Below are 16473 nucleotides of genomic sequence, written 5' to 3'. Positions count from 1 at the left end.
ATCCATCCAATGTCCAGCCGACGGCCCAGTGAGGTACTGGTTTGTGTGTGGAATACCCATAGAACGTGAGGGCATATTGGAATATTAGTTGACTTTGGCCTTTAAGTAAAGACATGATTGAACTCGAATAGTCGCAGAATATTCTCAGCTGTAATTGAACACTCATTTCGATTTCTGGGACTACTGGGTATCTACTATTCGATCAGCTCAGAGTTGTGCATTCTCAATGTTTTTTTTCCGTTCCGTTGCAATTTTTAGGGTGCCGCCGGTCTGGCAATTTGTCAGATTTGCGTTTTATTTTTTGTGTTTGTTTTTAATTTTATTTTAGAATTATGTATTTTTTTTGGCATTGATTCAAGTTCAACTTGGTTATGGATATAGCTATAGCTATGGGTGCGACTTGAATAGGCGGAAGTTGCTGTGTAGTTGTGTATAACTAGAACATTTTGTTTGCCTGTTAGCTAACTTTCTAGACTTTTTAGCTAAAACGAAGGCTTAAATAAGAACAAATTAGGAGGATCAGCATGTTCAGAGTTGTTCCATGATTGGCGCCGTTGTAGTAACCTCCATAGACCTGAAGACCAGCTGTCTCAATGCTTCGCTTGCAGTAGTCTCCATCGTAGTTCCAGCCAACGTATTCATTTGTTCGCAGGTTCTCCAGGCGCAGCCATTCCTCGAGGGGAGCAAAGTATTCACGCAGGGCGCTGCCGTCCAAGCGGCCCTCGCCCAGGGTCTCCTCAAGCACCTCTTGCCATGGCTGGGAGGCGCCCTTGGCCATTAGTTTTCTGTTAAGAAAATTTTATTTAAACATTTTATTGTACTTCACTTCCAGACTGAACCCAAGACTCACTTAAGCATATTGCCAGCTGCCGGCTGGCGGTAAATGTCGCATTTGTGCAACGGCTTCCTGGGATCGCCGGGAACATACTGCCCCGCCTCGCGGCACATGCCCCGGTACAGCTGGAACTGCAGCACCGTGGAGAAAAAGTATCTGCAATGAGACGGAAACATGGCTTTAGTATGATTAATTCGGAACGGGCTTTAGAACGGCGCCGGTCACGCTTCTTGGCCTGTGTAAGAATTGTCAATTGTTGCAAGTGAGAGCTGTGTATAGATTCGGTCATAGTTTATGTGTTGTTGTGGTTGTTTGTTGTGCCAAGTGGTTGTCGAGTTTGTTGCTCGTTGTGCATTCTGGCTCAAGGTCGAGCTCCAGTTGAAGCCTTAAACCGAGCAGCCACAACACCGACAGCAGCAGCAGCCACAGCAGCGGAGGTGGACGGACAAGTCGTTTCGTTTCTTGGAGTTTCGAAATCATGCAAAAAGTCAACATTTGTGGTCTTGTAATTGTCGTTTGCTCTATGCTCATTTAATAGCACTTATGTTTATAACATTTTTACTTCATTTTTATGACGGCTGCGCAATCAAGTAGCAATTATTCAAAGCAATTCCGATTCCGTTTTCACCGCTCCATGCCGTGCCGTGCGGACTTCGCTGGAAATGTTAATTTAGCCATTGAATTTTTATGTTTATTGAAACACTGTTGGTGTTTGTGTATTTGTTTGTTTTGTCAAATCATCGAGAACTGATTAATAATCATTATGCAATATTTGGGAAGATTTTAGGGGATTTTTTTAGCATATTTAAAATTAGTTTGGGGCAAGAACAAGTTCAACTAATGGTTAGCTTCTTTGTTTCCACTTAGATGTGAGGGAAGAGCCGAATTGTAGAGGTTTGTTTTGGCCTTGGTCAAACGGGGGTTCCCCATTGATCATGTCGAGGCGTTGAACCAAGACCCCGGGCCCATTCGACTTCCATCTCCCTCACTTCACACATTCACACTGTTACCCGATGAGAATGTTGCAAGCACAGCCGCAAAAAAGGCATTTTTATGCCCACTTTTCACAATGTTCGATCACGGCTGCAGACTCCCAGGCTTGGAACAGCAACGTGCCACAGCTCCATTAAGTGCATCAGCAGCAGCAGCAGTGGCAGTGGCAGCGGCTACGGCAGCTTGGTCTGGTCTGGCGGTGTGTTATGTTTTTGGCACTTGGCTGTAGTTGCGCCACATAGCCACATCGTCGCCACATTTTCCCAGAGACGCGACATGACCCAATAACAGGGATTAGGCAGCTGCCTCGCCGACTCCGACTCCGACTCCGACTACGACTCCGGTGGATGTGTTCGTGTGTGCTTGTCGCCCCGACGGTTGCCATTCATTCAATCATTCAATCAGACACTCGGGCACTCTGTGACGGGGTTAGCAGTCTTGGTCCAGTCAATCAGAGCTAACATTGTCGGCAATTAGTCCAATTTTTGTTGCTGTTGCTACTGCCACTGCTCTTGTTGTTGCTATGGCTGCTGCTTTGTGCTAAAATTAAATGTTGCGAAAATTCTTTTCAACCTCTCGGACATGCTCGACGAACACATGTTCGACGATCGGAATCAACAAGAAATATGCGAAAATCTTTAATTTTCCGAAGCCACAAAGCGAGTGCAATTATTCAGCTGAAATGTGACTGCTTTTGCCGCTTGTTGCTGCTGTGGGGCGTACATATGTCGTTTATGAGATAGCCGCTAATGATCGGTTTTCGGCAGTTTGCAGTTTCTTTCAGATCCATTCATTTTGGCATTTGCTGAATAGGATGGCTAAGCCATCGAAGATTATTTCCCTGTAAACAAGCAAGTGATTGGAGTTGACATTTCTGGTTATGTCGGTTTATGTTGAGCCGCCAATCAAAAGACTTGTGCCGCAAACCCATGGCATACCACGGCTGCGAGTCTGTTAGACAGGCACTCAAGGAAAGCCACAAAGCTTGAGTATTTTCATTTGATAAACAAGCTCCGAGATGTATCCTAAACCTGTACACATGTATCGTAAATGCAAACTAATATCTTACTCTAGTTCTCCATATATGGTCTGCCAATAGTTTCTAGTTTGAGCTCATAAATTAATTGCAATTCTATTTTACACCAGATGTGAATGTCACTTGGGGGGAGGTCACACTGGGTTAACTCTGGCTGAGATCTGTTCAGTAGCTGCTTGCCATGTCCCGAAAGTGGTTCAATGTCCAATGCAATGACCGCGCCGCACGATTGACCAATCGTACTGATATGCCGAAAATTAAATCGCTTTGCGAGCCTCTTAAGCCACTCTTAAGACCAAGTCTAATTATAATTATCTGCGGCCTGTAGATTTACTCTGCTGTTGATATCTCTTCTCTTTGTTTCGCTTGACAAAGCTTAAACTTACACACACACACACAAAGTACTTTTTTACGCTTTACACTTTTTTGGGTTTTCTTTTCTTTTTTTTGTGCGCCGACCTTGACTTTCATAGCCATGCTCGCCGGCTGGAAACGGGTCAGGTTTTTGTAATGTAATGGTGGGGAATCCAAATAAAGTTCAACTAATTTGTTGATATAAAGTTCATGACACTGTCCAAGCGAATATTTACAAGGTCTCTAGGTATTTAAGTACATTACAATTACAGTTTTTTTGTAAACTTATTTATTTTTTTGGAAATATATTAATGACTACGAATATTTGCACTGACTGATTGCAGTTTATGGAGACCGGAGGAGCAATCGGAAGAATTATGAATGAAATCTCAAAAGATTTTGATTTGATTGACTAATTCCTGATTAATTCATCAATTTTTCATTCAAATTTGCACTCAATAATATCGAATTGAAATTTGAGATTTTAGTTGATTGGTTCAGTCGTTAATTTAATTTTTCCCGCTCCCACGGACCAGAGGAAATCACAACTTTTAGATTTATTTAAATATCCCCAAAATGTATGCGCATTTTAAATGAGATTTTCTGTTGCAAATCAAATCTTGGCCATTGGCCGAAAAAAAATAAAAGTGAAAAAAAAACTGGTCACTTGTCGGAAACCGTTTAAGTTTTTCACTTGATATGTCAAAATGCCAAAAAAATGTTGCACAAAACGTGGCTGGCCCGATGTCGAACGGAGCAAATCGCCAGGCATTAGGCATACGCCCTGTTGGCCACGCCGCTCCTCGTCGTTGCTAGCAAATCATTTAAGCGCCATGGGCGTGTGGTCTCAGCTAACTGAGGCGACCAAGACAAAGACAACAAATGGCCAACAGCTTCCTTCGGAGGCCGCGGCAGGGGCTGCCTCAGATGGCTGGCTCTCACTTTGCTTTGGTCTTCCCCCTCTTAGCGCTTAGAAACATTGCGGATGCAGTCGGTCGGGCCAGGTCGGACAGACAGGCGACGAGAAGTCGGTCCGGTTTTTGTCTGGGCCATAAATAGAGTCGGTGTCCGATGGCGATATGGAACGCGATCCAGTGCGTTGCACAATGCACTTTCAGTTTCAGTTTCGAACTCGGATTCGATTCGGATTCCAATTCCAAATCCAATAGCGATTCGAACTCGCTTCAGCTGTTTACACATATTTATGGTTTTCCATTTCTATGTAATTCAATTCTTAATTATCTCATTATTCATTCTTCTAGATCCGCTTTTTCGAACCTAATTAGCATATAATTTGAGCTCAGTTCTGCTTAAGTCTCGATTGTCCGCCAGATCCGTGCGCATAAATCAATAATCTACAACCGAATCGCCAGACATCCACTCGAGGCGACCAGCTTCGTTTCCAGCGAACTTGATCTAATTCCTTTACGAATAGCCATAAAAGTTGTTACGGTTACTGTTGTGTCTGCGCTTGGTAGTGATTGGGATATTCTGTAATACATCCTGTAGAGATTCGTTTTAATTCCTCCTTTAAGTAACGCATTTGAAAGGATAAATTGTTCGCTAGGATGCATTTACTTCAATCCCTTACTTTTCAGAATATTTCAATTCACATTGTGGACTCTTTGTGTGCTCAAGAAAAATTCCCAAACAGTTTCCCAACATTGGAGTCACTGCAGCTGAACTGCATTACAATTGTGTGAACTTTTGGAAGCCACACACGAGCGAGGACTGCCCCGCCTTTTGCCCGACGTGTGGCCATAATAAACCTTAATTATATTTGGCTAATTAGGGACTCTTTTGCACACAACATATTGCATATTTTTGCATAGTATTTGCACTTCGTCCGGAGGCCCATCAGCTGGGGCACAGCGCAGACCACAGGAACATGCACCCGTCGTAGTCGGGGCATTGCAAGCATTAACACACTCCAAACAATTGGCCATAAATCAGACTGCACCAAATGCAGCAGCGGCAGCAGAGAAGGGAAAGAGATGGCTGCAGTTATTGTTGTCGTTATAATCAATGAATTACGTCGCATCGGTTGACCACAATTTATGGTGACTCCGAACATGAGAATCCGATATGCGGGGCACAAGAAGCATACAAAAGTTAATGCTGAATTCGAAGCCAAAATGCAACTGCACCAGCTGCCCCAGGAAAGGGGGGAGCACTAGGCAGTGTGTGTGTTGAGGGGGCGCATCAGGGCACAGGGGGAGTGGCAGCTTTAGATGTTGCAACCGCATGCAACAAAAGCATCCAAACGACGTCGCATGCCCAACCGAACAGCATCGAACCGAACCACGGCTTCCACCTGACTCGCTACCTCCTTCTATACCTATCCCGCTCACTCTCGCTCCGAGCTGTATCTGTTGCACGTCTGTCCGTTACCAGCTGACAGAACTGTAACGTTTACTGTTTGGGGCAAGCAGCTGCAGCGGCCCGCCGACTCGGCTTGGGTCGGTTCCATCTGGCCAAACATAGAAAACAAACACATTTCTGCTATGAAAAAAAAAGTAAAAGTTTCAAAGCCTCCAGCAGCAGGCCGGACAACGGACCGAACAGCGATTGCCATTTTTTGGGTAGCCTTTAAGTGGGGAATCCCATGGCTTGGATTGGAATAGTCGAGAGGATTATTATTACTTGCTGTTGGGGAATAGTTGTTGGGTCTAGAAGCGGTGTGTAAAACATTATAAATAGGACTAACACCATAACAATAATATTTGAATATATTTTGAGTATTTCTATATAATATTTGTATTTGTATAGGGCTATATTTGAGTGCCTACTGTGCTGCTACTCCCTATTTTACTTATGTCTTTGGAATGGTAATTTATATTTAAAAATTATGCAGTATAAAAGCATAATATAGCATAAATAAAATCATTAACTTGTGTTTTTTTTGTATCAAACCTTCATGTGACAAGATACATTTATGCATTTGCCGCGCCTCCATGAAATCAAATTCAATTAAATTGTTCAACGCCTGACCCTTCATCGCCTTTGGAAAGCTGTTTTATAGTCCAACTAAACAACTAAGGCGATAAATGTTTGTTGTTTATTTTATTTTTGGCGCTATTGCTTTTATAGAATTTGGCAAAGACAATAGAAAATGTAAATTCCATTCCAGCCCGGCAGCCAGACAATAAGATTAGTCAATCACGTCGCACGCATATCATTTAAGCTGTCCCATGGCGGGGTCCAACATCCAACAGGTTTCGCTTTGCGCATTAACAAATAATTATGCTGGCAATTGCCAAATCGCAGACTCTAGTCTGCTGATATATAATCTGATTTTGTGCAAATGCAACCGCCACGGCCTGCTACGGCGACTGCATCGCCGACCCACAAAGGCCTTTCACTTTTGCGGCAGAGAGTAGATCACACGCATGGCACCCGATCCCAGTTTCAGACAGAGTTCCAGTCACAGTACCAATCGTCGTCCCAGTCCCAGTCCCAGACTACCTTCTATTTTGAAACATTGTAAACAATCGAACTCAGATACTCATATGAAACACGATACTGCGAATATAATAGTTTGTGGTACTGTGGTTACAGCCTCACAGTCTGCAACACTTCCTTAAAGTGCGTGCCACATCAAATATGCCGAGGTATTTCAGCTATGCAGCTTCCGCTTTCCACTGCAACCTATGGGAAGTTCGAAGCGTGCAAAAAGGAGGAGAGCATGTTGAAGTAATAAGCTAAAACATTCCTCAAGTAACAATGTTGTTTGTCATGGATCTGAATCATATGTGATGCAATACGAGATGATAAAGCATTCAAAATACCTGAGAAGCAGCTGTGTGTTTGAATTTGATATAGGGCTGACTGAAACATAACCGAATTCCAATATGATTCCACTCTTGCTTGTCCAACACGAAATACGGGACAAAGTATACTATTTTTATGCACGCAGATCTACAGATAGATCTATTACCCCATAATTTAGCGTACATAATATCTAGCTTTATAAATTAACTATTCAGCTTTGTGCCATCCAATCCAATCAAAGCAAAGGATGAGTTAATAATTTTATTAGCGATCTAATTGATTCCGGGAATCAGGTTCCCACTATATTATCGACTAGCCAAACCTGACGATTTTGAAAGAAATACTCATATGACCTTTCCTCGTCAGATGTTTTTTGGACAACAATGCGATTGAAAGAAGCTAGATACGAGATTGTATACAAAGAGATTGTTTACCGAAATCCGAAACATAAATAACTAACAATATAATTTGGAGAATTTTGTGGGATTTTCCCGAAATAAATTTCATTTCTGGATCTTAGATTTTGTTAATTTATTTAAGTGTGTATTTTTTATTATCCCAAATTGATTTCAGGGCGAATTTGCACTCATATTTTATACGGCACTACCAAGCCGACAACTCGCTATACTCACACAGGCACAGAAGTGCCGCCTTTGCCTTAGTATTGGTGGCACACTCGTGTATTTGTGGTGGTAGTGGTGGGCGCTTCCGTTTGCAGCTTTCCGAGTCACTCGCACACCACCAAAGCGCACCAACACAGCTGCATGCCAAGCCAAGTCAGTAGCGAGCTTTTGAGAGAGCAATACGATGGCTTGGGAAAAGCTTTTGGTAACCGCTCGACGGCTGGGACTTGGCGGCGTTTTCAGTTTCGTTTTGACACAAAAACTCTTTGGGGGTATAAAAGCGCGCCACTGACCACAGACAGCATCCAGTCAGAGGTTTGGAATCGCTTGGGATTCTACAATCCTTACACCGTATATTTCGATCGTATTTCTGCGCTACTTGTAAGTGAAAAGAACGAAGAAGTGTTTACCTAAAACAAATTTTGTGTAAAAATTAAACTTTAATTTATATGTGCTGAAATATTTGAAAAGTTTTCCAAAATTGATGAAGCTATTTGCTCTAAGATTGTGCGAGATCTGAAAAGGTTTCAATTAAATGCAGTGCATGTCAAAGAAACAAATTCAAATTATTTATGATTAAACTCCATTGTTTTATCTGTTTATTTACAGCCTTGGCAAGCCAAAGCCCCATCACTCTCCAACATGAAAATTTTCGTAAGTACAATGGAAATAGCTGTAACATTCTAAAATCGAATCAATCAGAATGCAAGAAATCTAAAGTTAATGCTAATTGAGGGGAATGTGTGTGAATTAATGGGGTCGAAAGCACATGTTAATACGCGTGAGAGTTTTGGTAAAGACATAGAATTGCAGAGGAATTGCTCTCACATATATTACCTACAACATCGAATTGAAAATGTTTATGACTCGATCACATACTGAGAATTGTTAGTCGTTAGAAGTGGCTTTTGCTATTCATATTTGCATGGCTTGGGAACTCAACTTCTTACTATTCAAATAGATTTATTTACATGGGTTACGTTACCACTCACTTCCTAGAGCAAAACAAACTATTGAATAGCATAAGAAAAAGCCGGAATTGCAGCGAATGACAAACTTCAACTTGAACCACATCATGGGTAATAAGCGACTCTTAAATGAACGATCATAATTTGAGTGCCGGCCACGTCTAGCCAACAGCAGGCCGTAATCAGCCCAGCACAGGCCAAGTTGATCAATTAATAGACGGCTACAGGTGCACTCGAAGAGTTGCTCCAGACTGCTGACTGCGCATGCGTGACATGACGCAAGCCGCAAAACAGGCGGACGCGACATTTTGTCAGGTTTGCAATCGTGACTAAGAGGGGAAGTAGGCGTAGTGGGGGCAGGGCGTAACTCCGCAGTGCATTATCTATGCGTGGCACGATCGAATTTCACCTGACCATTTGAATCGTAAAGGAGGGCGATAAGACAACAATCAAGTGGGCGTCAGTCATACTCGTATCACAATCACTTTCTAATGTGATTGGGTAATCAATCGAGCAGTCCAAAAGGGTCATAAGATTGTCTGTTTTATTGGGTAATATCCATTGTACAGTTGCTAAAGAATTGTTAAAATAGATAGAAATTAAATGTGAAAAGATCAATGGATCCTAAGTCTCCCCTTTACTCATTGCCATAACCATCCATATAATTTTTTAGATCTGCCTAGCCGCCCTGCTGGTGGCATCTGCCTGCGCCAGCAAAACCGAAGGCGAGAAGGTGCCTCTCGAGAAGAAACTGGACAAGCGCGGTCTGCTTGACCTGGGATACGGCTACGGCCATGCCGGTCTCGATGTTGGCTATCTGGGACATGGATCCATTGCCGGACATGGCTATGGTCATGGTTATGGACTGACTGGACACTCTGCACCCGCAGCCATTGCCGTGGGACACAGCGGACCCGCCTACTCCGTAGGACACAGCGGCCCCGCCTACTCCGTAGGACACAGCGGGCCCGCTGTTGCCGTCCACCATGCCCCCGCTCCTTACGTGATCAGCAGGCAGGCCGATGTGCACAAGACCATCACCATCACCAAGGGCATCCCAGTGCCCGTTCATGTTGACAGGCCCTACCCCGTTGTGCACGAGAAGCGCGTGCCCGTCGAAGTTAAGGTGCCAGTGCCACAGCCCTACGAAGTGATCCGTAAGGTGCCCGTGTCCGTCAAGGAGTACGTGAAGGTGCCCGTCCCAGTGCCCCAGCCCTACGAGGTCATCCGCCACGAGAAGTACCCCGTCCATGTGCCCGTCGATCGCCCAGTGCCCGTTGAGGTTCCCAGGCCATACCCCGTGCCAGTGGCCAAGCCCTATCCCGTGTACGTGGAGAAGGCCGTCAAGGTGGCAGTGCCCGTCCAGGTCGACCGCCCCTATCCCGTTTACGTGAAGGTGCCCGTCGTCTCCCACTCCGTGGTGAAGCACGCCCCCACCGTTGCAGTCAGCAGCTATCCCGTGCACGGCAGCTATCCCGTCAGCAGCTACCCAGCGAGCAGCTACGGCCACGACTCCTCCGTCTACGCCGACCATTCCGGCTACCACAAATAAGCGGTTTCAGGGCAATCGAGCGATCCATTGGAGCAAGCGGACCTTCAAGAAATGAGCGGAAGGAAATCTAGATACATTTTCAATTTAATTCTACTCTCGCACGGTCCCTGCTCCCACTCCACCTGTCTGTCCCTGCAAGCAACAACAAACAAAAACCCTTAGGAAGATGCACTTCCGCCCTGCCACTCTCTGTAGCTCTAAGAACCCAAGATGAACAAAAAATGCCTTTTGTAAATTATTTCCAATCCAGCCATCCAATGGAAGCAGTTGTGTTGGATGAGTCTCCCGTTTAGGATAAACATCAGCTAAATGTTCCATAAATTCCCATATTTATGAACATTTTAGCTGTCTCGCTTATCAGTGAAAGGTTTCAACGCACAATGAATTGAATAGACAGACAGCAACTGAAATACACATGTGACAATCATTTAAGGATACCTAAATAAAATAAAAACGTATAAAATACTATATTCAATTGTTTTATCACTACCAGTACGATGAGGCGAGTTTGGCTTTTGGAAATAATTTAGCAAGTAAAAACCATGTTTTCCAATATCTGTATATATATTTTGTAAATAAAGAAAATATTGTTTTAAATGGATTTTTTCTTGATACTGGAACCTAAGTAGCTACAATTTTAGAGTAGCGAAAGGTTAACTTAGATAATTGTATCCTTGAGGAATGTAATAAGGCAGATGTATCCCTTTGAAAGTGAAAATGCTTTCAATAGCTTAATGCTCGATGATACTGGAAGAAACCTAAACAATCATTTAAAATATTTTAAAACTGTAAAACATACGACTGAGCTAATTGTGGTTTATTTTGATATTGAACCCACTAATTGACTGAGCGTTAAACGGGATAAGGGATTTAAATGCCATTCTCCATCATGACTTTTGACATTTAACAATTGTAATCTTCTCACATTGCCAGTCACTGTGGATGACATGACCTAAATTGGAAACGAATTCGCATTCGAACGGAAGGAACGGAACGGAAGGTTCATCTTCAAGCGACCTCACTGAATAATCCATCACGGGCCAAGTATTGCAAATGACACCAGAGATTACCTCTGATGCGCACGCTTAGCAGCGACCAGAGATCTCGAGACACTTGCAAGGTCGTACAAAGAAGCGAGTGCACATATCCATTCCGATCCATTCACCAGCCGACGTCAGGGCACTGTCTCTCTAAAAGTCGGTCGTAAATTTTAATAACATTTAGCCACATGCGTAGAACGGGCCGTCGGTCATCGGAGGATCAACACTAAGAGAAGACACTTGATATTTAATTTTGGCCTTTTTGCTTTTTACGACAAGTGAACGACCCACGCTGGGTTTTTCCTCATCAAATACCAAAATATCAACTTTCAAAACAACAAGCACAATGCGAATAAGTTCTAAGCACAATGTTTGTCTTGATGAATTGTATCAATTAAGTTTAGGGCTATTTAATATTCGTTTACCCCCGAAAGTCTCGCGACCGGTTCGAGACCGCCCATCTTACGTATTATCCAAATGAGGGCAATTAAAACCGTTGATCTAAACATGCTAGCCATATCAGCAGATTTACTTTCGGGATCTGTCCATCTTCAGAAGGGGGCTCAGCCCCACTCGCATTCGATTTGTTATTTGCGAGGCCAAAGCCCTCGCGACGACTTTGGGGCTCGATCCCAAGGACGCTGCTCCATCCAGACGGAACTAAAACAACTTTCTAATAAAAGTCCCCCGTTCTTGTTAATTTCTGATTTAATTTTCTTCGACTCCGATGTGGACTCCAAAGAGAGCCGATACATCTCCGTCTCCATCTCCATCTCCGCCTCTGGGTAGAACCAGTTCCAGGCCAAAGAATTTACTTAGATCAGCCTGAAGGTCGTCGGCTTTAAAGACAGCATGTGCACACCTCTAACAGTGGGCGGGGACGGGGCACAAAGACACTGCACTTACATGTACAGATGTACATACATATGTATGTATGTACATTGTACATGCATTCGTAATTTCGTATCTTTAACAATAATTTCTTACAAATTACAATTGTGCTCTTGTTGGAGGTTCGGTTCACCAGACACTGTTGCACCAGTAGGTGTTGTTCAAAAGTACATTTACTCGTAGACTCTTATTAGATATGGGTATTTAGTTTTATTTTGTTCTTGACTTGGATTGTCTTTTGGGTTGTGCAACCGCTCGCAATTACAAAGCGGATCTCTTGATCAAACTTAATTGTTCGTCGGGTCGTACCCGTAGTCGTAGGGACCAATTATATCAAATTAGTTCAAACAAGAATTTTCATGATCACCAAGATAGTAATTTAATGGTAAAAAAAACACTGTTGCAATGGGAAATAGTTGTTTAAGAAATTAACTAAAGAAAATCTTTAAAACACACAGATATAATAATAATGTCAATAATTCTAGATAAATTAATAAACAATATGTTCTATTAGGATGCAATATTATCAGAAACAGTTGATTAGGTTATACAAAAAAATAAAAATAAATATATACATGTATGTATATACAAGTGAAGTGTATTTAATAATTTTAGTTCTCATTGGGAATTTATTATTACAGTTCTTCGATACGATATCTAAATGTAAGTAATCCTTATAAGCCAGTGTTTTAATTTGTGGTTTTTTCTTCAAACGCTTATAGTAAGTAGAAATTGTGATGCACAGATGAAACCATCTCGTACCCTATTAGCTTTGTGGATATTTTCTTGATCGGGGACAATCATTTTCTATACAAATATGAATGCTTAGTTAGAATATCTTGCTTTCACTTTGCAATATTCCAAATGCATATTATTCCATCTCTTTTGCATCGTATTTATTTAAAATACCATACAAATTAATACTTATGTATGGACATTGCCATCCTCGCCGAAATTCATATCTGGAGCACTGATAAGCCATAAATCAGAGATATTGCAACGCCCACAGCCAAGGAGATATCCCACACGCAGCGCACAGATCGATCGATTTCGATCGCGAACATCTGTAGGAATTGCTGCCCAGTGGCAGCTCTTACGCAATGTTATCGTGGGGCAGACCAATCAGATGGGGCTGGCAACAAATTGATGCAAGCAGCGCTAAGGCGCCCAATTAAAACAATATTTCCCCGCCGTGATGGGGGCGGGAGCAAAGAGTTGATGAGGGGAACGTTCGCATATTTGCTGAAATTTAATTAATTGCCACAAAGCGCTGGTGACACAACGGCGAACGACAAAAGATGGCAACGGAGCAAATGGAAAAGCTCAACATGTATTTTCGCAATTCTTTCCGTTGCTGGTGGCTTGGCTTGTCTGAGAAAAACTACGAAAGACGTTCCACATGTTGCCAAATGTGAAACTGCTCTAATGAACGACAATCCAGTCGGCGCTTTTTGAAGGTCATCGCCAACTTGTCCATCGCCAAAAGCCAAACGTATGCGTCTGCATCCCCACATAGTTGTCGTCCAATTGCGAAATTAATTTGGTTTAGTTTTGGCTGGTCTTTTTTTCGGTTTTGCCAAAATGCCTGTCTGCTTGGCAGCCAAAGTTAAAATCAGAAAAACTTGCACCAGTTTCTCGAGCAGAAAACTCAAAACTCAAATACAAAACCAAAAACCCAAAACCGAATCTCAGATTGCAAACGTAATCGAAGTCGAAGTCGGAGCGGACCAAGTCAAGTGAAGCGAGCGTCTTTGGCAATCTGGAGGCCCTCCCACCTGGGCTCTTCATGTGTGCCTTCTGTTCCGTCTGCCCTGCATTTGGCCAGCAAACAAAATACTCGTTTTAGCCACAATGCAATTGCAGCCATTGACGTGGTACATGATCCGATTTCAGCTAAATGCCAAGACTATTGAACCCACGATGATAGTGGTGGGTTGAGGCATGAGGCATGAGTAAATCAAGAAGAAGGTTCAACTACTGTACCCATTACTCAGCCTCATGTCCAACTCAAACATTCTTCCTGATTCTGCAGATCCTATCTGGTCATCAATTCATATTTGACTCCTTGACTTCTGGGGCTGTTCGTCTCCGCCCCATCTAATGGTGCATTCAAATTGCAAACAATTAAGCTTACAAACGCTACCGCATCGCAGTTGATCGGATTATGCAATTGTGCCATGAGTTATGGCTCTGCTATGGCCTGGTATGGTCCACGGGTGTGTTTCGCACGAGAGCGAAGCGAATCCTTTCACCTGCATCCAAACGAAACAAAAGACCCAGGCAACAAACCCGGGTCCACAATGATTTCTCATTCACTTGCAATTTCCGTGTTGAAAGTGTTTCTCTTTGGGTTGTGGACACTCCTTCAAGTTCTTTTTCCATGCCGCGAACTATGTCAAATGAGCCAAGTGGAGGCAACGCCTTTAAGGGGCAATCAACAATCTAATAGTCCCCCAAATTGAATAGGAAAATCTCTTGGAAAACATCTCTCGCCAAAAAAAGGCTAAGCAGCGGCAGTCTCCCAAATCTGACTAAACTGTCGGGCCACTGCTGGAGTCCAGTTACGAGTACGAGTACAAATACGAATGCAACAAATACTATGAACTGCTGCCGAATCCAGTGCCGACTGCAGCTGCTCGAGGAGCCCAAAGCTCTGAATAAGTTGCATAATTTTTGTTGTTGCTGCTGCTGCTGTTGCTCTTGCAGTTTGGGGCTTTGGAAGTCACTCAGTTAGTGTGTCACTGTGGCATTTGCAACAAAGCAGTTGCTGCCACATCGCCAGCCCCCCACTCATTGTCTTGTGAGCTGTGCTGTGCTGTTGATATTAGTAATTTTGTATTTCACATGCTCGTGGCATGATACATATGTTGTGGCAGCAAATCATTTGCCTAATTTTTCATTGATTGTCGTGAGCTTGGAGGCGCCAAGGAAAGGTTTATCGTTTGTATTATTCTTCATTGATTTTCGACGGCACGGAAACCAGGTTATAAATGTCAATAGATCGGTCAGGGAGACCAAGTTGGTTGGGATATAGGATAAAAAAATCTAGAGACAGTTTAAGACATTTTCAATTGTTTGCCATTTGATGTAATAATCAGAACTATTATTTCAGCTTTTCTAGTGACGCCTCCATTGTTATGAGACCCACACTGGAAGCAGTTTTCTTTTGAGATTTCTTAGCGGCAATTGCATCGCATCGGGGCTCTCGCCTGGGAATTGGCTTGCTCTGCTTGCCACATTAAAACATAAATTTACATCACATCTCGGGGTGTTACACACCATCTCACACTCGAGACTTGCTCAAGAAACCTAAGACGAGAAATACGAAAAGCCAACGACATAATTCCCAGGCCGGCAACTTTTTGTTTTCTCCGTTTCTGTTTTACGAGTAGTTCTGTTTTTCTGATCTTATTGTTTGTTAAGTTTTTTTTTGCACTAATTGCTGCGGAGATTTCGTACGGCCGAACAATGGCTGCAGTTCAAAATGATTTATTTATTTATTTTTATTGCCAAACACAAGCCCGACTCAAACATGAAAACATGAAAAAATGCCAGCCAAGTCCGAGATACGAGCTTTAACTGAAAATGTTAAAAGCCAATTGTTATTTATTTCAGAAGAATTCTCTGCTAGACCGCTGTGAATTAAACAGAATAAAGCCAGAGTACCTGATCAAATATTATCCACATAGCGAAGTAGTATATACTAGGAAATATACATATGAAAGTAAATCCGTTTAACAAAATATGAATACAAAAAAAAAGTATGTCTTTATTTATTCCTCGAATTAACAAGAATTAAAATCCTTCCTCTAAGACCGAGCCACTGAAGTATCTAAAAGATTGCGATCCACTAACGACCCACCTCAATTAATGTCTTTATTTGCATTATTTCGGATCTTTGGCCAGCCGAATTCGCTTCTCGATGCACAGTGGTTGGTAGGTGTTGGTGTGGGCGGATAGGAGGGCGGGACAGCCAGTTCTTTGCAGCTTTTGGGCCTGCCACTCAGGTTCTCGCAGAGGCCAGAGTCTGGTTCCGTGTGCACTTCGTGTTTGGCTCTGATCGAAGGTGGTGCTGCGGTATTGGCTTGGTCTGCTAATTCAAGGTCCAAAGCGGGGCCGGGCCCCTAACCGCATTGGGTTTGGAAAATTACGTGGAAAATGTCAAAGCAAAAGCTCATTTCCAGCCCATTGTTCGGGGCTTAGATACGAATTTCTGCATATTTCCCAAGTTTATTAAAGTCCGAAATTTAAGAGCCTACAGGCGCTACTAGAGGTCATCAGTGTGGCTGGCTTTGGAGGGTGTTGAGGTCATAGCCACAATTTAGGCAAAACAGTAGCGAAAAACAGTGTCCAACAGCTGGCAAATCAAAAATTTGTGCCTCTTTCTGACCTTTTTGCGGACAATTACCA

The 16473-nt window shown here is 43.0% G+C and overlaps 2 protein-coding genes across 2 annotated transcripts in view; one reads left to right on the top strand and one right to left on the bottom strand.

Annotated features, from left to right (window-relative positions):
* Window positions 1-239: 239 nt before the first annotated feature.
* The window catches only part of LOC117900123 (angiotensin-converting enzyme), a 43291-nt gene continuing 27057 nt past the window's right edge, over window positions 240-16473 (bottom strand). Inside the window, exons 8-9 of the mRNA XM_034810348.1 lie at window positions 851-991; window positions 240-785 (exon numbers count right to left, since the gene is read on the bottom strand). Coding sequence (XP_034666239.1) covers window positions 479-785; window positions 851-991 — 448 coding nt within the window. The 3' untranslated portion in view covers window positions 240-478. The remainder of the gene's footprint in view (window positions 786-850; window positions 992-16473) is intronic.
* Window positions 7885-10602, top strand: LOC117900127 (zinc finger protein 512B). Its single transcript, XM_034810352.1, has 3 exons — window positions 7885-7993; window positions 8222-8266; window positions 9254-10602. The coding sequence occupies exons 2-3, from the start codon at window positions 8255-8257 to the stop codon at window positions 10130-10132; spliced, it is 891 nt and encodes a 296-aa protein (XP_034666243.1). The 5' UTR covers window positions 7885-7993; window positions 8222-8254; the 3' UTR covers window positions 10133-10602.

The sequence above is a fragment of the Drosophila subobscura genome, chromosome U, assembly GCF_008121235.1.
Source record: "Drosophila subobscura isolate 14011-0131.10 chromosome U, UCBerk_Dsub_1.0, whole genome shotgun sequence".
NCBI lineage: Eukaryota > Metazoa > Arthropoda > Insecta > Diptera > Drosophilidae > Drosophila > Drosophila subobscura.
Note: the sequence above shows the minus strand (reverse complement) of the source record. Positions and strands in the feature narration are given on the sequence as shown.